Source organism: Onthophagus taurus, chromosome 8 (genome assembly GCF_036711975.1).
Source record: "Onthophagus taurus isolate NC chromosome 8, IU_Otau_3.0, whole genome shotgun sequence".
NCBI lineage: Eukaryota > Metazoa > Arthropoda > Insecta > Coleoptera > Scarabaeidae > Onthophagus > Onthophagus taurus.
This window is the reverse complement of record NC_091973.1, coordinates 229,262-251,615: the sequence shown is the minus strand read 5'-3', so window position 1 is coordinate 251,615 and position 22,354 is coordinate 229,262. Positions and strand designations below refer to the sequence as shown.

General features: G+C 34.0%; 2 protein-coding genes across 12 annotated transcripts; one reads left to right on the top strand and one right to left on the bottom strand.

Moving 5' to 3' along the window:
* The first annotated feature begins 12 nt into the window (after positions 1-12).
* LOC111414219 (Brefeldin-resistant Arf-GEF family protein schizo) lies at positions 13-15,951 on the top strand. Of its 8 annotated transcripts, none has more exons than XM_071198566.1 (8): positions 13-451; positions 11,809-12,051; positions 12,103-12,363; positions 12,661-13,612; positions 13,959-14,433; positions 14,492-14,686; positions 14,805-14,990; positions 15,057-15,951. In XM_071198566.1, the coding sequence occupies exons 1-8, from the start codon at positions 222-224 to the stop codon at positions 15,323-15,325; spliced, it is 2,811 nt and encodes a 936-aa protein (XP_071054667.1). In that variant the 5' UTR covers positions 13-221; the 3' UTR covers positions 15,326-15,951. The 8 variants fall into 8 exon arrangements, with proteins under 8 accessions (XP_071054667.1, XP_071054670.1, XP_071054671.1 ...); XM_071198569.1 differs by having other exon boundaries at positions 12,622-13,612; positions 15,052-15,196; XM_071198570.1 differs by having other exon boundaries at positions 14-451; positions 12,622-13,612; positions 14,826-14,990.
* Positions 15,952-16,376: 425 nt separating this feature from the next.
* On the bottom strand, positions 16,377-22,278 carry LOC111414159 (nicotinate phosphoribosyltransferase). 4 transcript variants are annotated; one of them, XM_023045376.2, is made up of 9 exons: positions 22,172-22,278; positions 21,834-22,038; positions 21,329-21,499; positions 20,880-21,006; positions 20,744-20,827; positions 20,566-20,690; positions 18,743-19,133; positions 17,339-18,014; positions 16,377-17,287 (listed from the first exon to the last, which is right to left on the bottom strand). In XM_023045376.2, exons 2-9 carry the CDS (start codon positions 21,901-21,903, stop codon positions 17,210-17,212), a joined length of 1,722 nt encoding a protein of 573 aa, XP_022901144.1. In that variant the 5' UTR covers positions 21,904-22,038; positions 22,172-22,278; the 3' UTR covers positions 16,377-17,209. The 4 variants fall into 4 exon arrangements, with proteins under 4 accessions (XP_022901144.1, XP_022901146.1, XP_022901147.1 ...); XM_023045378.2 differs by having other exon boundaries at positions 18,821-19,133; XM_023045379.2 differs by having other exon boundaries at positions 18,836-19,133.
* Positions 22,279-22,354: the final 76 nt, after the last annotated feature.

Here is a 22,354-nt window from a genome sequence, read left to right as displayed (position 1 = left end):
GACCAATAATTGACAAAAAGACAAACATGGCGCGCTAGAACTGTCATTGTTGTTGTTTGTACGGTAAAAACGGGGCCCCCAAAGTTGAATAGCTTTTATGTCAGGTCAAAATTGTTAATAATAAATCGTTTAAAAAGGTAATCGACGCAACGTCGATAAGTATGGCCCATCAAATCAATGGGGACGCTTAAGGGAGCGAAGTACGAGGGCGGCGAATCAGCATGTGTGATTACAACGGTGGGAGGCCCCTGGCCATACCCGGAGACACCCTGGATGTGAACACTTTGCTAGCCCAAAAAGATACCATCATAAGGGACCAGCGGGAACAAATTTTAAGACTCAAAAGGGAACTAGATGGCTTGGCCAGCGAAAGGGACCTCCTGCTGTGTGAAAATAGCAATCTTCGATTCGAACTTGAGATGGTCGAACTAAAAAGAGTTCAGGACGAAAGGTAAGTTCATTAAAAAACACATTTTTATAATATCATTAACATCTTTATGCAGTCATAAAATAAGGTTTAAAAAATAAATCTATGTCATAAATTAAATACGTTTCTTAATCATGAATTTTTTTATGACAGCATTTGTCCTTGTACTGCAAAATTGAATTTGTGAAATAGAGTATTAAATCGTTTTTTATCCGATAAGAACAGATACCCACAAAAACAGATGTTTTTATTTTACAATGATCGGAAAATTCGATAAAACACGATGACGCATACGCGTATTTGGTTGCATAATCTGAGCGTTTACTATCGTAAAATTCGATCAAACTTTCTTAATCTCACAACGCGTTATATTGATTTTTTCTATCCTACAACTACTAGGGTTGTTACAAGAAAATTCACAAAATAAGGTTTTAACAGTTACTGAAAATCAAATAATACGGTCCATCTGGCTGCAATATTTTTCAGAAACAAGTACGAAGTGAAGAAATGAGGATCAAAAGATACGCCGGATCAAAAAGACATCATACACGCCACAGCATTTTTAATTAACATATAATGGTATATAACTATTAGGTATTGTAAGAAATAAATAAACAAATGGGCATCTTAAATATAATATTTTATTTCATGATACAGTAAAACCTCAATATATATCGGACCTCATTAAAACGGTTTTTGTCATATTATTGATATATGCATGTAATATTTGAAGTCTAAATGTCAGCGCATACAGATTGAATTCAACACTCATGGTATAATCAAGAAATGTTATTGTAATCCCAGATTTATAATGCCGGCGAAACTAACTAAACTGCCACACAAGATAATTATGGACACACATTGTATCTAAACAAATTCCAACAACAAGATATACACGAACGAGATGCTAAAAAGAAGCAAAAACACATAAAAACATTTAGGGATTCTAAATTTGACTTCAAGACATGATTAGTTATATTACCAAATTAGACGAAACTTCCCAGTTCTAGTGTTTAGTTAGTAAATTAGTAAAATTACTGATTGCTCCTTAAACATTTTGTTTATATCTTATGATGTAAACAAATTAGTTCCCACCGAAACATGGTTGAATAAATTTTCATATCTATTCATAGCCAAATCGCGATATTTTGTAAGGTCATTTATAAACTTATTCGTAAACTTCTTTTTTCCGCCTGATTTCTATTCCTTTTTGGCGTTGGGAAGACGTGTGCTTCTTGATACGCCCCATGCAATCGTTTTTCATTGCCGTACGAATTGGCATCTAGAATTTCTTTGAACATTTTCGAATAACCGTCACCTATATAATTTTATACAGAATTCCGAATCGTTCTTGGAACCTTTAAGACGCCTCAATGACGACAATCTCCATTTGACCGGCAGAACCTTTGTGATTTACTGTATATGATCCAGTCGCATTCTTATGAAGTCTCATTTTTGCATATTTTTCCTTTTTGTAGTAAGTGCACTCGTGGGAATGATTGCTTTTGACAAAAATGGCGCAGATTAGTAATAAAATGTAAAATTATGTAACGGTACATTTAAACTTAATTTACATTATACACCTCATAATTGTGTCATTGCATTTTTAAAGATAGGATCTAAATAATGGTGTAAATAATATTGAGCTACCACGTATTTCCCGAGACATGTTTACTCAAACTTTTCCTAGGGGCAAATTGTCAACATTATTTACGCCCATTATTATTATGAAAGTGCTGGCAAAAAAGCATCACAACAAATTCGATATTTTATGCAGTAAACATGGAAATGTACTGTAATAATAGCAACAAACGCCACACTCATTCAGGAACTTTAATTTAATAGCCATCCTCCATCAAAGACCTTCAGTTGCTTTTTTTCTAGCGTTTCCAGATGTCGTGTTAGAACTACAAACATTTTAGCTGAACGGCTCTTAAGACGGCTAAACGCAGAATAATGTATCCTTCAACCGCATAATGCTCTGATCCAGAAGATACGGGACACCTGTATAATAAAAAAAAAGTTTGGTTGATATAGGCTACTTTGGATTTCTTCTGAATGACATTTTCAATAACTAATAAAATTGTAGAATACAGGAATGCGTTCAATTTATTTTTTAATGCTTATTTTGTGATTTCGATTTAGAATATTTATTATAGGTGATGTAATTATAATTTCTGAGGATCCTGGTATCGATAATTCGAACTGAATAACCTAGTTGCGACCGATCAGAACTCGGATACGTGTCCGCGCACGCACACTTTGACAATCGAAACAATCACGGAGCCGCCCCTTGAGCGTCCACGTTCTCTAATACATTTCTAGCACTTATCTAGGGTAACGTACCTTTAAATAGAAAGCTTCATCATTTATTATACATCGCAATTTTTCATTTACTGTTTACTTAATTTATTTTGTTTATTTAATTTTTGTTATTAATTCAATTTGTATTAATTTAATTTATACAGTTAATTTTTTGGGCGCTTTACGACATCGAATGCCAAATAAGTTTTGCTTTAAAATTAATATCTCTGACGTAGTAGACGTTATTAAGCATCAATAAATAACACGGAGGTTAACCAAATTTGTGACGTATAATCAATAAATACAATCTTTATTGATCTTGATATGTAACTGTATACAATATACCAATTGTTTTTATTAGTATATTTATGAACTAACGTTAGTTTTATAACCGTTTAATTGTTTAAACTTTCTAATTAATGTGACATAGATATAACTGGAATACCGTTTTTAATTTAACCAGCTAAAATTGTATTTTCAAAACAGTTTCTTTAAGTAACATTTTAATTATCGCTAAAAATTGTTATTTCTTTCGTGAAACGACATTTTTTTATTGGGATTATAAAACTTTTGGAGTGATTTAATCAAAGTAATTGGATAATTAGGAAAAATCTGTGCATTCATAACCAAATTTAATTTAATAGTGCGTCTTTCAAGATGGCTAAATCCAAATGTTTCTAGGTCTACTATTAGAACTAATGCTAGACCCATGGCTAAATCCAAATATTGCTAGTTCTCTAATACTAGACTTAGAACTAGTATCATTCGGGCTTAGCGGAGCGTCTCTCAAGACGGCTAAACCCGAATGTTTCTCACCTAACACTACACGTATGTAATAATAATGTTGATATCAACTATTTCGATTAAATGGTTAACTTAATTAATAGATGGCGCTTGCTTATTTCGACATCCATTTTTTGTATTACATATATGTAACTTTATATAAAATTCTTGCATTATTCATCGTTTACAACACGGTGTGTACGATAAGATATTAAAATATCGAAACGGTTATCTTGTTTTTTTAACGAAATCAAACAGTTGAAATAATGATTATGTCTGTTACTTTCTCGTAATAATAGTTCATTTATGTTATTTTGTGATGTTGAAGTTTCGTATTATAATGAATGATACTACATGAGTGAACGTTGGGGTAAGCTTTTTCAATTTTTCTTCTTAATCATATACAGAACATGTTTGCGATTATCGATCGAGTCGCTGGCGCTCTTGAGGCCGTAACGAGGTGTAAAGTGTCTACTGCACGTGTCTGAGGCTCCGGGAGATCTCTCGTCCGGGATTTTCAAATACGTTCAAGCTGAAATCTCGCCATCTCTGTTCGTTCGGTACGCGTACTTCCGACCATCTTCACGCTCTAATACGTCGTTTGAATAGTAGACGCGGCCGAGGAAGTTAATATTAATGCTGATATTAAATTAAAGACGAATGGCCGGTTGCTATGGCCACTCGAAAGCGTAAAAGCGTAATTGGTGGAAATGCTCGCATTAATTGTGATACGACGTCCGGTTACTTTCACCACCGACTTACTAACTGTACTAATAGATTTTCGATTTTTCGGCTTTTCACGGACACTTCCGCCTTCAAACTTTCTCAACATTCATCTTTATTTATATTGACTTTCATCAATCGTTTTCTCATAACATACATTTTGTCTATTTGACCACACACACGACCAGTTACGTGTTAATACATTTCGAATGATATCTTCAATAACAAAGTTCTTAACATTATATTTGTTCATCAACGTATAATGGACGTTTCGGAGCGTTTCTAGAATGCGCTTCAATGACATTCGAATGCAAATTCGTAGTTTCGGACGTAACTAATTTGCTCCTAATTAATTTACTTCTAGCGAATTCGACGTAATATAGCTATACGCGTTCAACCGAGTTAAAATGAAAATTAATACTTCATGCTTTGACAATTTATAGTTTGTAATTTCCAGTATTATAAATGTATATTTAATTTCTTTATTTAATTGTGGAGCTTTGTTCTGTTCTAGGTAATACAGATGGTAATGTAAGCTAATTTTTGTTTATTCCAGACCTTTGATAGTGATTCACGCTTATTGTAATAAAAGTTGGAATCGAAAAGGAGAAGTGTTGGAGGCCCCAGTTGTCGATGGGGCCGCCACGATCTTTACACTTATTAACGCGCGCTCCTATGGACTGTAAATGAATAAAGAAGAAGTAAAAAGAAAAGAGACAATTATTAATAGTTAGTAATGCATTTCACCCACACCAGTTTATAGTAGTGGGCAAGGATAAGACAAGCGGGGCTCCCGCGCGCCAGTGTCGGGAAATTGTTAGGTAGCGTTAGTACCGCTCGGGCGACCATTAAGTCTACTGTGCGCGTTCCATACGTCGCTGGAAACGGTTTTGCGCAGAGTATCGTGATGTAACCAAAAAAGCCTCGAAAACCGTGACGTCACCGAAAAACAAGAACATTCTCTTTTTATGTCTATATTTTCATTTGCGACATCTTTGGTCAGCTGATCACGATTGTCGCGGGTGTTGTTATGCATTCGAACGGAAACGAGCGGAAGTGATCGTCATGCGCGGCCATCTGGTGGTGAAGGACGCGCCCAGCGCGAGAACCGTTGTTAGGGTGCACCATTCTAGGGCCCAGGAGCGGTTCCGGGTTGTATGTACCACGCGACATCATCATACCAGCCGTTTTGTCACCGTTTCCGATGCTTGCGCAGCTCTTCCACCCCTTAGAAAACATATTACCACCATCAGGTAAATTTATACATCTACATCCATCAATACCTTCTTTTTCGAATAATAAATTCATTGCAATTTCAAATATTGTTTGATAAGGATAAAAAATGTTAAAAATTGTAAACAACAATATAGATGGTACGAAGAGATAAATCACGTCCGAAACTATAATCTAATATTTGGACGCCTATCACTGTCTATCCGAAACTCGAAATTGTTATATCAATCTGTTGGACTTTGATCTAAAATGGAACTAATGAAGGAGTCAACAATTGGTCGACGCGAATCGTGATTTGAGCTTAACGAGGATACAGAAACGGTGGCGACATGTGTGTTGAGAGTAAACAGGATATTCGGACGGTGTTTAGTGAAACGATGTGGAAGGAAATAGAATAAAAAAAATAAATAACAATCACCTAGAAAGTGGTTTGAATAATTAAAGATAAACTCACAAGAGTAAAACAGGATTTGTGAAACTTTACAACCTTAACTAAAACAACTTGAATGTGTGAAATTAAAAAAAAGTAGCTTTAAGAATGTTATGTTCATCTAAAGTGGAACTTGGCGATTGTTTTCTCTTTGTGGAAATTCGCTTCGGTGACGAAAAAGAGTGGCAAGCTATAATAGTGGAAATTGTAAAAATTTTCGAAGAGAATCCCATGGAATAGATTTTTAAGAGAGCAGGTTTACAAGAGAAGAAAGCGAGCGCGATTTCGTAAAAACAGTCCGCTTCATTATTGCGCGTTGCGCAACTGAATGGCGAGAGTCGGTTTAGTTCGTTTAAACTCGACCGTTAGCAGGTTAAATCCGAAAACGAGGTCTAAACATCAAAATGGAAGTGTCGTACACAACGGAACAGAAGTTATTGGGTCACCACTGTGTAAATAACAACGTACCTGACCTACAAATTATTTCACTTTAACTAAAACTACTACAACTTTGTAAATGTTAAATGAAAAAGGCTACAATTAGTCTATATTTCATTAAATTTTTATTGTTGTTGTGTGGGGAGAAATTGTAGCCGATACATAATTAGAAACATTTATAGGAAAAAGGAGAGGTTATTGACGGGGAACTTTCACGAGCTCTAAACCTCCATGCTTTCGCCAATATCTTAAAGATAACCTGCGATGTTACGTGGACTATTACGATTTATGTCGTTTTCACAATTTCTTGTTTGTTTACGAGGACACAGCTTTAACATCCATTTCAGAAGGTTATTATTACACTAACAGGGGCAATACTACGATGTCACAAACTGCGACATAAACAAGTACATTTTGCTTTGTAAAAGTTCATACGAACAACCTCGCCTTTTGATGCGATTAGAATAAGTCAACGGTTTTAATTTGCTTTACAGTTCTTTCAACTGGTTTAGAACGCTCGACTTGACCGGATGATAATGGCTCAGTTAAATATTAACCTTGTTGGGAAGCCAACGGCATTTACTGTTACTTTAATATTTAGTTTACAAACCGACGATGTTTTTTTTTTGCACACGTTAACCCGGTAGCCTTCATTTGATTACCTTTCGTAAACTAGGACAATGCAATCATTGCACAATTTTAACCTGTTTTTTTTGTAATAACAGTAATAACAATTTGGAATAAGTTTATATATATATATAATGAACTAAATATATTATTGTATATATATTTAGTCTATATTCGAGTTGAATGCGAAGCGTGGTTCGGTTAGAATTTTGTTTCCAATGATTTCGTGTTAATTCCAAGAGAATGGAAGTTCGCTAAACAAAGAGACTAAGTACGGTTCGGATGTTTTGGTCCTAATGGAGAGCTCGATAATTGATTTTACGGTGTCCCGGCAACAAGGAATCCGTCAAATTGTTCCAAACCAAAACGAACTGAATTCAACACGTAATCCTGTTCATAAATGTATCTCGTCGACGCATGATCCGACGTGTATGTTTGGCCGAATCATCGATTATTCGAACCGTATGTTGTTGCAAGCACGTTGTAGATTTGTTGAATCTCCCGGTTCGAAGCTTTGTGTTCCGATATTGAGTGGGCTCCATTGGCTATTTATAGATTTAAGCACCCATTAAAGTATATGCGCATAATAGTTCCAGAAAAATATTAATTTTCACAAATAATTCATTTTATTTAGTTCATATTCCAACAATCAATTATTCACCCACTCGGATTTATGTTCTACCACTAACAATGCTTCAATTTCTATAGTTCTGATTCCTAGTAATATCGGTTTTATGTTTCCACATTTTTAATGTGGGCTTAAGTATTCATAACTACGTAAATATCTCTACAATGAAATTGCGAGATACACAGAATTCAATAATTCTTGTTTATTTGCGTAATTATATTTAATGCCTTTTTTATAGTTGAAATTTCATTTAATACTTTCACAGTTGGTGATACGAAATTGGTGCCGTTGAGGATGTGAAAGTGTTCAAGATAAATTAAATGAAGTTTTTATAAAAAGATAAAAATTGAATATAAAAATTTTGGTTATCATTAATATCATAGTCACGATTCGGAAATACTTCCTTATGAATACGTGTCTGACGTTGTTTACCGTTTGTACGAGTTGTTTCCGGGTTAAGCACACGTTAAGTTTGTATCGCCGATATTGTTGGTCGCGTCCGATTTCAACAGCGGCCTCCTGATCGGGCGGTTTGTTTATCATGAAACTAGTACCGTTCTGTAACAGTCATTGTGTAAATGAACAACAAACGAATTGAACAATATACATGATGTGAGTCATTTCCTGTAACTAAAATTGTGACAAGCGACGACGCGGTTTCGCTCAGTATTAGGTTTTAGGATTATTTTGAAATACTCAAACGAGTTAACGAACGACCCTAAGCAATTAGAAAGTTTATAGAGGCTTGCCTCGATAAATTTTACTATCATCGACTTATAATGTAAAATACGTGTCCGCGGTGGTTTGAGTTTCAATGCGGTTTTATCGAGGAACAAAAGCGCGATTTCTTAGCATTAAACTACTACGTTCTAAGTGAAAGTGCTGAAAATGTCTAATTGCTAGATAGGATTTTATGCTGTTACCTTTTTTTTTCAATTTTTTTTATTTCATTCCTATCCCTTTCTCTTTTCATTGCGAAATTATGTAAGAATAACAATAAAAACTATGCCAAAGATAATCTTTCCTTTTCTCAGAATGCCAAAATATAATTTAAAAAGTTCCTTCTTTATCCAATTATTCAAATACAGGATGATTCTTAACCTATACTCATAAACTTGGGGATTTATTCTACGTAAAAACTATAGATAAGATAATATTATTGAAATTTCCAAGAAAAAGTTATTAAAGAAGAAATTGTCAAATATATAGAAATAGTTCATAAATATACATTATAAGTCAAAAATAATAAGAAATTTTTAAAAAATGATATCGACTGTAGTACCGCTAGTTTATGAAATGATATAAAAAGTCTAAACCTAACATGGGGAACATATATTTATAAAGAGGAAGCCAAGTTGAAGTTGATTTAAAAAAATAATGTTCAACGTATTTATTAAAATGTTATTCGTGTAAATATTTTTATTGATATATACCGCAATAAACATGTTTACCCAGAGGTACGCTTTTCTGGAACGGGTAGTTTTGTGAAAACTGCATATAAACATGTTTCATAGAAAGCTCAAAGAAGTTCCAATCAAATTTAGTAAAAAAAACATTATTAACAAAGATACTTTCTTTAACAGTAATCAACGCAATCATGTTATAAAAATGATTGTAAAAAAGAGTTATTTAGAAATCTAAATTTAAATTTATACATGGATTGTGTTTTTAACAACGTCAATAACGGTCCAGATGACCATTTTCAAGTTTATATACACAATCAATAACTACTAGCAACCACGGCCACTAATTGACCGCAGATGGACTAGCGCGTAGATGCCGCTCTTCCGGTAATAGAAGAGCAAATAATTTCGTTAGAGCAAATTATTAGTGCCGTTTCGATCGCATATTGCGGATAACTAATTTTCGTTTTGGAACCGATACGGCAACCAGGAATTACGAAATGTATATCGAAATGTCTCTCTCGTTCATATTTCGTTGAGAGAGAGAAATAGAGATGTTTACCTGCACGTACACTGGTTTAAACGGATGATTTCCTGTACAGTCGAATGCAGGGGAAGTAACGTGTCAAATAATTCATAGAAAAGAACTCCGTCTTAAAAGGGCTTTTGTGAACGTATTTATTTACAACACGAGAAATGCGTGGGTGGCGCAATAACCGAACTTGCTCCTGTTATTGAATTTCACCAATATTTTCGATTTAAACATGTTTACAATATATTCGAAAATAGCTCCAAGAATTGACTTGTATCAATTGCATTCTATCCCGATTTACGCTTTTGCGACGCGAAATTTTCGCCTTCCAAGAAATTTCAAGAAAACGTGTTCCCTAAGTTGTTATTCGATGAGGAGAATAAAACATATAATGGCCTCTCATCATAATCAATCTTGAAACCTTTTTAAACTGCACCATAAAAAAATAGCCCGCTTATAAAGTGTTGACATTTTAGAAAACTTTTACGTAAAATTAAAAGCATTTGGGACGTAAAAGTGTCGCAAATCGTCGACAATTTCAATTCCGTCATTGCGTCATTTAATTACTCCTCCATTAGCACAATGTCCTAATTTATTTATCCTTGGATATCCTTATTAAAATTTAATTTAATTTTTTAACAAGCGGTATACATGGTCATGGTACTTTTCTCAAACCGAAAACATTCATAATAATAGTAATAAAATAGGAATTTAATATTTCTGCGTATGTTTAATTTAAACCTCCTCTGTTCGAGTCTATTTAGCGTTTTAATATGAAACGCAATTACTTTACATGGTAATTAATTGAATTTATGATTCAGCTTTATAAACTGAGATGCATCTTTGGGGCGTTGTGAAGCTGCGAGACACGTGTGTTACTAAAGAGGTGGTTACAATCAACCAGATTTTTGAACATCTGCTCTTCGACGGCAGCAGCCACCTGCCTGCTGACGATTTTTCGTTGACCACGTGCTCAAAAGGTCTACTAAGGCTTCGGATACCTTGACGGAACTGTACCCGAATTTACTCTGATTCCACCTCTCTTGGTTATTATTCTTTTTTTTGAAATCTCATACGAACATCTGCCGTCGCTTTATTTCGATTATTTTTCCACAAGAAAAGCTCACATACCTGTAAAATGTTTAATATAGTTTTCCGTATACTAAAAGTTGGATTTAAAGCACCGTAATTGGATACAATAATTTTGTTTGATATCTCTAAGCGGGCTCATTGTTAACAACCAAACCGCATCCTTTGTTCACGACTCGTTATTTTTGCTAACTAAAAGGGCATATTTATTTGTATATAAACCGGATAAAAACTTTAAAGCGACCTCCAATTAGTAAACGAATTGTGACTTTACCCGGAAATTCCCTTATTCATTTTTACCAGAAATTCTAGGAAGAACTATAAGACTTTGTGTGTTTACAAACAAAACGAACTAACGATACACGGAAGTCGATCTTTTTAAAATGTTTTGGTTAAAAAATAATATATATATATATATATACATAAAATGCGTTTTGAATGAAATTTTAGCTACCCAAAAAACGACAGCTGACAGCCCACATGTGATATATTCTTAGGTTTCATCCTTTTCATGCATCACCCACACCTGATCTCGATGTTCTTAACAAAATGCGCGCCTGCGTCTTTCGTTCTAGCTTAGAATGTACGTAAATTTCATCCTAAATGTCAATGACAATGTTTTCTTTTTTTGATTATATAAAAGGTACATTCACTTTCACTTTCGGATCATTTTCAGTCATTACAAATTATTTATTATTTTCTTTTTTGGCTCATTTTTGTGAAACAATTTCGATTTCGATCAAATTAGAAAGGTATTTTTTTGGATTTAGCATTTTTTTGATGCATCTCGATGTTGTTGCGTAATAAACGCGATTTGTACGTCAAGGAGAACATGTTTTAATAACTGTTCGTTATGTAAGGAGCTCGACAGGTTAGCGCTTAGCGAATGTAAGTACGAGCCGATTATCGACCTTGGTGTGTAACAGCAACGTGAACCCAAAATGTTTTGATCCTCTCCTCCTCTACCTGTAAATCTTTTGGGCAACCTTAACTTTCTTCAGTCTGTCAGCTGCTCGCTTAGGGGTAGAACCAAAACTCTCTTCATCGTGTTGAGGTGGTTTTGAGAAGCATTAATTTTTTTAAATATTAATTTTAAAATGATTATATGTATATCAGGGTTTATAGTGGGAAGGTGTGTTTATAAAGAAAGTTATTGAATTTATATATAGTGATGGTTTTTTTTTATTATAGTTTTCCACAAAAGATGGATAGACCGCAGGTTTCCTCAAATATGACACACCTACACATTCAGGAGCAAACTTATATTCAAGCTCCAACCTACATGCAAACACAAAACTACTCAACTCCGGCCACAAGTCCGATTTATGCCCGATCTTCTCCAAACGGATCAGGGTATATTTCTGTCCAGCAACCTTTGCACAAAAAAGGATCGCTGCGAAACGGTGACGTCCACAAAAGACGGGTACAAAATACGTAAGTATTTTTATATTTTCAACTTGGATTTTTAACCTAATTAAAATTTAGTTATGAGCTTTCCCAAGATATATTGGATAAACAAATAGAATTATTGGAAAGAAAATATGGTGGTGTTAAAGCTCGTACAGCCGCGGTTACCATTCAACGAGCATTTAGAAGGTATACGCTACGTAAGAAATTTGCGTCGATTACGGCAATGGCTAAAGCCGAAAAACGCACCTCCCGACGTATTCCGAGTAACGGCGACGATAATAGGAGCACTATTGGCGAAGGTCAATCTGAAGCCGAGTACGCCCGACCGTTTGATAAGTAAGTTTAAATCCTATTTAAATATTTTTAAATGCAGGCTCACATTGAATATATCTAGCAAAGACAGGTCGTACTTCGCCGGCGATTCCAGTCATTTTCACTTTTTTTTACTTAAAATCACTATCAAAATAAATTCCTTGCATTCCTTTTGATAAAAAATGTGCGTGAATTAAATCGCAAATAGTAGTCGATTAATAACCGCAAAAGAAGCACGGCGTCTTTTATTCTAAGCCTGTATTTATGTTATTTATTCAACAGCGGACATGAAAATCTAATTGTACGTGCTGTGCCCGTGAGGTCGATGTCGTTACGAGAACGCAGAAATATGGATACAGCCCCAATACCAAGGAGTCAATCGGGTACGCCAACAATTTGTTGGGACAACTATTCGCCACACGCTCAACATCCTCATTATTATTCTCCAATTGAGATGAAACAACCAATGAGCTTACAAAATTCGGCGAATAGCACACCATCGGGTAACAATGGTTACGTTAGATCAAGAAGCAGCGTTAGCAGTAGGAAGGTACCGCCGGAAGTTCCCAAACGCACCTCCAGCATCTCTTCGAGGTCGCTGGAGTCACGCTCGCACCGTTCGAATGGCGGTTTGACAAAAACGACGGAAAACGGGTCACTTTCGAGCGTGCAAAGCTCGGGAAGCGATAGCAGTATTTCAGCTGATCGAGTTCAATGTGAATATTCGCCAATTTGGAAACGTAAAGGTGGACCACATCTACCCGAATACGCTGAACCCACATTAGAGACTAGTTTAGGAAATATATCTTCCTCTTCAAGTGCAACTTATGTCCTTGAACGTACCGAACCGCCGACGACAACAAGTTGCAGTAAAATATCGGAAACCGTTCGTAAACGACAATATCGCGTTGGATTAAATTTGTTTAACAAAAAACCCGAACGCGGGATCACCTATTTAATTCGCAAAGGGTTTTTAGAAAACACACCTACGGGCGTGGCACGTTTCTTAATCTCTCGAAAAGGTCTCAGCAAACAGATGATCGGCGAATACCTGGGGAACCTTCAAAACCCTTTCTGCATGGCAGTACTAGAATGTTTCGCTTTAGAACTCGACCTGGCCGGTATGCAGGTTGATGTAGCCTTGAGAAAATTCCAACAGTACTATCGCATGCCCGGAGAAGCCCAGAAAATTGAACGACTCATGGAAGTCTTTTCGCAACGTTACTGTCAATGCAATGTTGATATAGTTGCTAGATTACGATCGCCAGATACCGTAAGTAAGAAAGAAATACTTTTAAATCCCTTATATGAAATAAGTTGTGAAACTTTTTATGACTTATTACTAAAGTTGAATCATCAATTATTTCAACAATCTAATTAACATTCCATAAAAATTAAGTTTTACGAAAAAAATTATCTTTATAATTTCTTAATTCTTACCTATTTGTCAATTAATTAATTAATGTCATTTCTAACCATTGTCAGGCGTCATGGGATCGCTTTGGTAACAAAAGGACCGTCCTTTTCTGAAATCATTTTTTTTAAATAATTGAAAAAAGATCAACTAACTAAATCAAAAAAAAAAAAACGAATAATTTTTACAAATTATTTTCTTTTAGATATTTGTGCTAGCTTTTGCAATAATAATGCTCAACACCGATTTACACACACCAAACATAAAACCGGAACGTCGAATGAAACTGGAGGATTTCATAAAAAATTTGCGTGGGATCGATGATTGCCATGATATTGACAGCGACATGTTGACCGGAATTTATGAGCGCGTTAAAGCAAACGAGTTTAAGCCGGGTTCGGATCATGTGACTCAAGTAATGAAAGTTCAAGCGACAATTGTTGGTAAAAAACCGAATATGGCGCTTCCACATCGTCGATTGGTGTGTTATTGTCGACTTTACGAGATTCCAGATGTTAATAAAAAGGAACGCCCGGGTGTTCATCAGCGGGAGGTCTTCCTCTTTAACGATTTACTCGTTATTACTAAAATATTAAGCAAGAAAAAATCGTCGGTTACCTATACTTTTAGAAATAGTTATCCGTTATGTGGGATGGCTGTTACTTTATTCGAAGCACAACGTAAGTTAATTAAATGAAATACGTTAAAATAAAGGTGAAGTTAAAATATTGTTTTTAGATTATCCATTTGGTATACGTTTATCCCAGCGCGTAGACGATAAAACATTAATAATATTTAACGCTCGCAACGAACACGATAGAATCAAGTTTGCCGAAGATTTAAAAGAATCCGTTTGCGAAATGGATGAAATGGAAAATCTTCGTATCGAAGCGGAGTTGGAGAGGCAAAAATCAAGTCGAGGAAATCGTTCAGGTAAAATATCTCAATTATTATAGTAGAAATCGATTTATAACGCGCGTTTTTGTTAATATTATTCGTCGTTATAAGTCGATATGTAGTACATGTATTTACTCCTTTTATAAAACATTAGGAAAAGATTTTTTTATAATAGGAACTGAAAATCGAGATAGCGGTGTAGCTGATGTAGAAGTATGTCCGTGTCAATATCCTTACCAACAAATGCAACAAAACGAAGAGACTTCAGAAACGGTTTCGCACGAATCTCAAATAAAACGTTCAGCATTGAGTAATTCGTTGTTGGATATTCACGAGCAATGTAAGTGTTCAATAAATATTTAGACTTAAGGTAAACAGTAAAGTCATGTGGGTGATGTCAGTGCAGTTGCAGGAGAAAAGGCACAACGTCGTGGGAGTGTGGGATCCTTAGATAGCGGGATGTCAGTATCATTCCAATCGACTTCAGCTAGCACATGTTCGCGTTCAGATAAAACTAAAGGCGGCAACAAATCGGTGCATTATCAGCATTCGTCGTTCCTGGGTAATTTCTTTAATAAAAAGCAGCAGCAGCAACAACAGCAGCATCAAAATCATCAGCAACATGGTGGTAGTGGTGGTGGTGCGATGTCGGCAGCTAAAACAACGGAGGTCTAGATGGGTTCGACCAAATTTGTTATTATTTTATTATTTTTTGGGAGGTAATTTATTGAGATCCTGTTATTTATAACCAAATATATTTTGAGCATTTGTGAGTGTTACCAAATAATTATAACTATGGCTGTTTCGAAAGCGGTTCACTTTTAAATAATCCCCCCTTCTAAAAAGCGATAGATCAACAAAAATATTGATCAAGCATCTCAGATTACATAATTTTTAGAGAACGATAGTAACAATGTACTTTTTTATGTAATTTATTTAACGGCAACTTCTTTTTTTTAATTTTATCTTTCTGGTTCATTTAATTTTGGATTTTGTTCGTAAAAAATTAGTAATAGAAATTGTTGCGTTATCATTTTTTTTTTTTTTAATTAATATATCAAATTTCTATTTGAATTGCACCGTTCATGCTCTACTACTTAATTTAGGTTTATTTGTATATAGAATTATTTTGTTAATTTAAATGTGGATTACTTTAAAACAAAAAAAAACAAAAAGCTAAATCTTCTTTCTAGTCTGATGTAAATAAACTAGCAATTACTAATTACAATTAATAATAATTTGATCTTAAAAAGGCTATGTGTTTTTTTTTAATAAGCAATAAACTTTGGACTCAAACACTACATTTTTTATTTTTGTCTTATTTAAAACCTTAATTCATTATCACTTGTTTATCATCTCAACATCATATATGACCCAACAACACTGTGTCGGGTTCCGCTGGGAGTTTGTTTTAAATGTTCTCTTCGGGGTGTTATCATGGACGTATCCCATCTAGCGCCCTCTATTTACCAGAGTACCAGTCAAAGATGCCGTGGATGCTCTTCGTCAGAAACTCATTCCAGGGGGTTACTAGACCACCTGAACTCGCAAAATCCCCTGATCAAATTTACCATGAAAACGAAAGTTGCTAAACTTTACCTTACCTTAATGTTTTGGTCACTAGGAATATAGAACTAGAAATATTTGGGTTTAGCCGTCTTGAGAGACGCATGGCTAAACCCAAATGTTTCTAGTTCTAATGCTATAACAAAAAAAACTTCAAATATTTCTTTAGAAAACATTATATTTATAATGTTATTATTTTTTAATATATAAAGAAAAAACTATATAAAAGACTTAATACATTTGAATGCAAAAGATATTCTAATAACTATTTTATTCTATATATTTTTTGTATTTATTTAAGGCTACTGTCAAATGCCTTTATTTAAATATACCCACTAATTAAGAGATGCCAAGGTGAAGTAGAACGTGATTAAAAAAAAGAAGCGTTATTTAAATAAAAGCACTGACCAGCATTTTTTGAAGTAGTTTCCGCAAAAGTGCTTCCTTTTCACTTTTTTAAATAAGTATAACACTTTTTATTAGGTAACAATTTGTATGTAGTTAAATTATTACAACATTCACAGCCACGCAAATGTTTTTATGTTTTTAATAGCGACTTATTGGTGCTTTAGATATCTTTGTAATATCTAGAAATAAACTTTTGCGATTTGTACCATTAATTGTTGTGTGTGTTTGCTTAGGCTTGTAGAAGATATTCGAAAATTAATAAAATGTTTAATATTTCCGTTTACCTTTGCGTTCCGTTTACATCTCAAGTTTTCAATAATAATAGATTAATTATTTAAGTAAAAAAACTAACAATAAGTAAAAAATAAATTAAAAAAAGAAACTGTAACAAGTTTAACAAGTACAAAATTATTAACTAAATTATCAATATACTTATAAAAAATATATATTTTTAATAACCAACAGATATTAAACTTTTTCAAGACTTAAAAAGTACTTCTTAGAACACGCCGTTTCATTTAAATTTTCTGGCAATCTTCAACTGTAAAATTCTTTGTTTTCCCAAAAATGTTTCCTTCTCCTTCTTTAAGATAACTCGCCTATTGGTGCGTTTTCCAACCATAATTGATGCAAAAAATTATATAAGGCGTCGCTAACGGCAACCTAAAAAATTATTGAAACACTACTTCTTTAATAATAAACATATTTTCTTACTTTAAATGGTGTAGGATTTAAATTTCGTTTTATATCCGGTCGTAAAGTCTTTAAAGACATTTGTACCTTTTCCCTGACTTGATCCAAACTTGGCAACGGGTTAACAATTGTTCCGTTAGCCCAAAATTGTTTGTGCAACTTTTCAACTTTCGATGGAATAACATACGCTCTTTTTGATTCTTCAAAAGGATGTCTACATAAAACTTTTTCGTTAATTTTAGGTGGATCCTCGACAGATCTTTGTAATAAATCGATCAAAGCATCACCACTCTCGCTATATAAACGATACGCATCTTTTTTCCCCGGCATAGTAACTTTAGCAACATCTTGGCTTAACTTTATTCGAGGCTGTTCGTTCAATTCGACCATTTTATAAACGCAACCTAAGGCTGGTTGACGTTGACACGTTACCAAATGCGTTCCGATTCCAAAACAATTGATTTTGTGTCCTTGTTCGTTCAAGCTAAGTATTGTTTCTTCGTTGATATCGTTCGATGCCATTATCATTAAATTTCCAAACCATGGGATATCATATTTTTTACCGATTTCAACGAAATGATGTCGGGCGACCTTAGAAAGATACGCCAAATCACCGCTATCTATACGAATCCCAATCGCTTTATACCCTAATTCGTTTAAAGCCAAAGCGACAGCGCAAAAATTTAATAAACCACTCCTAAAAATGAGTTTATAAATGAAAAATGCCTTTATATATATCGAATAAGCCCTTTTTTAGAAAGACAATAACAAAGCGTTTTTTTATGTTGAGTAATGAGTAAAGCAAAACATGACTGAGAAATTAAAGAAAATATTTTAGTTCATAAAATGGAATAAACAAAGCAGTTTGTTAATAAGAAATAGCAAACAAATAAATAATTAATATATATAATAAACAAATAATTTAATAAATAATCTTAGTGACCAGCAGAAAGAACTGAAAAGTGCACTTGCTGTTGTTGTAAATACTGTGCGAGAGTGTACCAACCCCGCATTGCCAGCACAGGTAGTTTCTGCTGACCTAAAAATCCAATTTTGCGCACAAAGAAATCAGTAACTCAAAATATTAAACCAATAAATTGGCCAAAAAAAATTGCCTATAATAACATGGTTATATTTTAATATGTTTTAGGTTTTTTTAGCCAATTTAAAGTAAAAAAATGATAATTTGCCCATGTATTTACAGTGATAACTTTTACGAACCCCGTTATTTACATCGACCCGGTTATTTCAGCTACTTATTAACCTTTTAGAGGAGATCCCATTAGATTATTACTTCTGAAATCTTAAAAAGAATACATCAAAATCTCCTCTAATACACTGATTTCATTGTGAAAATAATACTAGGTTAGCCGTATTTGAGGTGTGCGCTAGGCGCTAACCTAATCGTAACGGCATGCAGATTACCTGTACTCGTTATGCGATAGGGTGTTTGGTAGGGTGACAGGCCGCAAGGTGATGGCGTGACGCATGCGACATGGATACCTCTTAACATCGTACGTGTCGACTAAAGCCATGAATCCATCCGGAAATGCGATCGCAAAGGATATTAGAGCGGCCAATTCGCCATCGTTAGCTTCGCAACTAGCCATTTTGAATAGCGGCACCAGCGATAATCTCCAATTCGTTGCCAATTCCATCAGGTCTTTTTGCTCGCCTCCTCCTTTTGGGACCAAAAAATGTTTGTTCAACTCATCTAAGTTTGTAAACGAAGTTATATACGCGTGGGCATGCGTTCCTTTTACTGGAATGTTGAATAATTTTCCGGCTAGTACGTTACTTGTACCATCAAAACCACCTAGAAATAATTTTAAAGGTTACTATAACAATATATCATTTGTTTATAAAATAGTGTTCAAAAGAAACAACATCATTATCGTATTACGATAAAGCACGGATTCACAAATAATGAAGGAATTGTAATCATAATAAATTATAACGTAGCGCAGCGACAGAGTAGATAAGAAGTGCATCGCCTTTAATGATATTTTATGAACTGATTAATACGAGATTAACTCGTGCACATCTTATACGGATCGTACTAAAGTAATATATAAATAAATAAGTCAAAGTTTATTCAAAATCTAATCTTCTCTAACACTTTAGACAAAAGCGGAAGGATGGTAATTTAGAAACAGGTCCACATTTTCATACATATAAAATATGACAAAGAACATTCAAAATATCTTGAGAAATATCATCCGAACCAACACTAGTAGATTGATATGGTAGAAACTTAATAAATCCGAAAAATTTAGATTTAGAAAAAAATAAGTTGATCAGGGTCAACCAGGTGGAAAATTAAATTTTCCCAAGATCTTCCACATGAAACCTTCCAAGATCTTTCCATCATACGGATCGGTTCAATAAAAGCTTTTTTCTCACAACGAATTGCTCAGGTCTGTTTCGAAAGATTATGATTCCACGCAGTAAAGTCTTCCTGTATGCTAATCTTAGGCCCCTTCAATTTACTTCTACATATACATTGATTTTTAAATAGTGAAATAATGCCCTACGTATGCCTCTTCGAAGTAATCGGAGACAAGTGTTGGACACAACAATCTTATCGATAACATAAATATAAGATTTAAACTTTAAAATAAAACTAAAATTTCACTTAGTGACTTCTTGCATTCCTTTATTTATTAATTATCATTTTTATTTTATGTAATTATCATTTTATTAAGTAATTTCGAATTGATGGTAAAGTAGTTTGTGTCGTTACCGACATCCAAAATACAAAACCGTCTTTTGTTTCGTAGGCGAATTTTGTGGCGTTTTTAGTGTTTTCTCCGTAAAACTTAATTAAAAGTAGCGAAAAAGTGCTAAAATAAGTGATATTGCAGATGCAGAGGCCGTTATATAACCAAAAGAAATCGACGAAAAGGTAAATAGCTCAAATTAACCTTAACCCTAAAACAGTAGAAAAAAAGATTGATTTTGTAACACAAAGTTTAAATGAGTTTGTTTATATTATTATTATTCGGTGATGCTAACATTAAAATAGGTTAATTAGAAGGGCGAAAAGTTGCACCAGTTCGTGCAAATAGGAAATTAGAACCGAAGTTTGATAAGGTAGCACCGAATGGTACCAAATACACGGAGGGTTGATCGATACACCCCCCATCTATTGCGGTGGAACCGCGAATTTCAACGGCTTTTCCGACAGGTTCAATTTAATGATCTGGTGCCATGGTACGACATCGCACCACTTTTCCTACTAAACTCACCGATATATGAATATTTCGATGCGGATAAACCACCGTCAGGGCCTTGGGCCCTCCGGAGACCAAACTCCAATAGCTTTAATTCACCCGCAGCCATTCTGTATCTTGCCGCATTCGTGGCCATCAAACTACAACAATTTTTATCAAAAATAAAACTCACTTGCCATTGAAAAATACCTACCTCGCATAATTAACGAGAGTTAATAACGTTGTTTCAAGCAATTGAACGATTATTAACGGACCTTCAACTCGTAATAGCGGAATTCTGGGAATGAAACCGATTTTATAATTTATTAAAACAATAAAAATTATTTTACCTTGGAAATGCAACTGACCCTTCTTCCAGGGCATACAAAGTAACTTCTTTCGCAGTTAATTTACTCAAAAATTCGAAAAATTCTTCCTCAATTGTAGGTGATAATGTCAATCTTAAATAATTTAAATCTGAAATGTGATTATTATATATATGTATAATGTTATATATAGATATTAGTATAGATATTATATATATGTATATATAATGATTTCAATTTATTTATCAGTAAGAGAATGACTTTTTTTTTCTAAATAGTCCCACTTTCCTGACCACTAAACGTTTAACTCAACCTTGAAAATAGATTATTATCATTGGATTTTTTCGTTCATAACAAATTACATCACATGTTGCGACATATTTTCTAAATTTTTTTTTACTTGGTATTTATGAAAAACGAAAAAACGAATGAAAAAGATTTTAAATATTATAATTTTTAATGGAGGGGCGTACCGCTGAGCGAGTAATGGAAACGTTCCAAAAACTTTAAGCACTCCTCCAGGCCGGCGAAGATCGTAAATTCACCTTGGAAAGGGTTTTTTCGAAAAAACAAATCGAATACGGCGTAATCTTTGGTTTTCCCGGATTTCCAATACGCGTAAGCCATTGTAATTTGATATAAATCTGAAACACAAAAGGTCTTATCAACTATACGATTTGATAATTTAGGTTGAAAAAACAATGCCACGATATAGTTTAAAACATTTTTTTTATGAATTAAAATTAAATGAATTATTCAAAATTAGATAAAAAAAATGTGTAAATTAAATTGATTTAAAAATCGAACAGATCACTTTTCGATCGACACAGGTATTGACCAATAGAAACGTTTCGCACGTGTAATACAAATTTTATAATAATCGGGCTTTAATATATAGCTTAGAATATACGAGTTAAAAACATAACCTAAAAAATAATATACGAGTTGTGCGAAAAAGCTTAAAAAGTTCATATTTACCCGTAAGAAGAGGTTGTACGATCCCATTTTGACCATTTCTCTTGTCGTCCATAACGCTTTTTTCAGTCATAATTCCATTAAATTGTAACACTATGTTTGTTATGCAGGTCGACACACTGACATTTGGCGGCCTCAGCTCGGTCTGCCGCGTGCCACTGCCGTAGACACACTAAATACACTTTGATTCAACTATACGCTATTGATTCTAAGGGTCATTGAGAAGGTTAAGTCACAAATATTAACGACAACTTCGATATATAATTTATTAATTTCTTTTAAACACATTCATTTAATCATTTTAATTTTATTTAAGAATAAATTTCGTTTTTTCTACTTACGTTTCGTCTTAATTACGTTCAATATAATCGATATTACGTTTCCAACGTTTATCTATTAATAAATTATTTCAACACCACTTTTATGTTGAATCAATCGCGTTGTTTGCGATGTACTGCATACTATAAAATGAGTTTACAGAATTATAAAATACGGCAATAATATCAAAACCGGGGGTTTTCCCC

What these genes read in the sequence shown, in the direction of transcription:
- LOC111414219 (XM_071198565.1), top strand. Translation starts at nt 222, where the DNA reads ATGTGTGATTACAACGGTGGGAGGCCCCTGGCCATACCCGGAGACACC. An exon ending in TACTTTATTCGAAGCACAAC is followed by an intron (nt 14,434 to 14,491) that starts GTAAGTTAATTA and finishes TATTGTTTTTAG; the next exon opens with ATTATCCATTTGGTATACGT. An exon ending in GTTGGATATTCACGAGCAAT is followed by an intron (nt 14,991 to 15,056) that starts GTAAGTGTTCAA and finishes ATGTCAGTGCAG; the next exon opens with TTGCAGGAGAAAAGGCACAA.
- LOC111414159 (XM_023045376.2), bottom strand. Translation starts at nt 21,903, where the DNA reads ATGACTGAAAAAAGCGTTATGGACGACAAGAGAAATGGTCAAAATGGG. An exon ending in CGTACAACCTCTTCTTACGG is followed by an intron (nt 21,500 to 21,833) that starts GTAAATATGAAC and finishes TTTGTGTTTCAG; the next exon opens with ATTTATATCAAATTACAATG. An exon ending in TAAATCCTACACCATTTAAA is followed by an intron (nt 17,288 to 17,338) that starts GTAAGAAAATAT and finishes ATAATTTTTTAG; the next exon opens with GTTGCCGTTAGCGACGCCTT.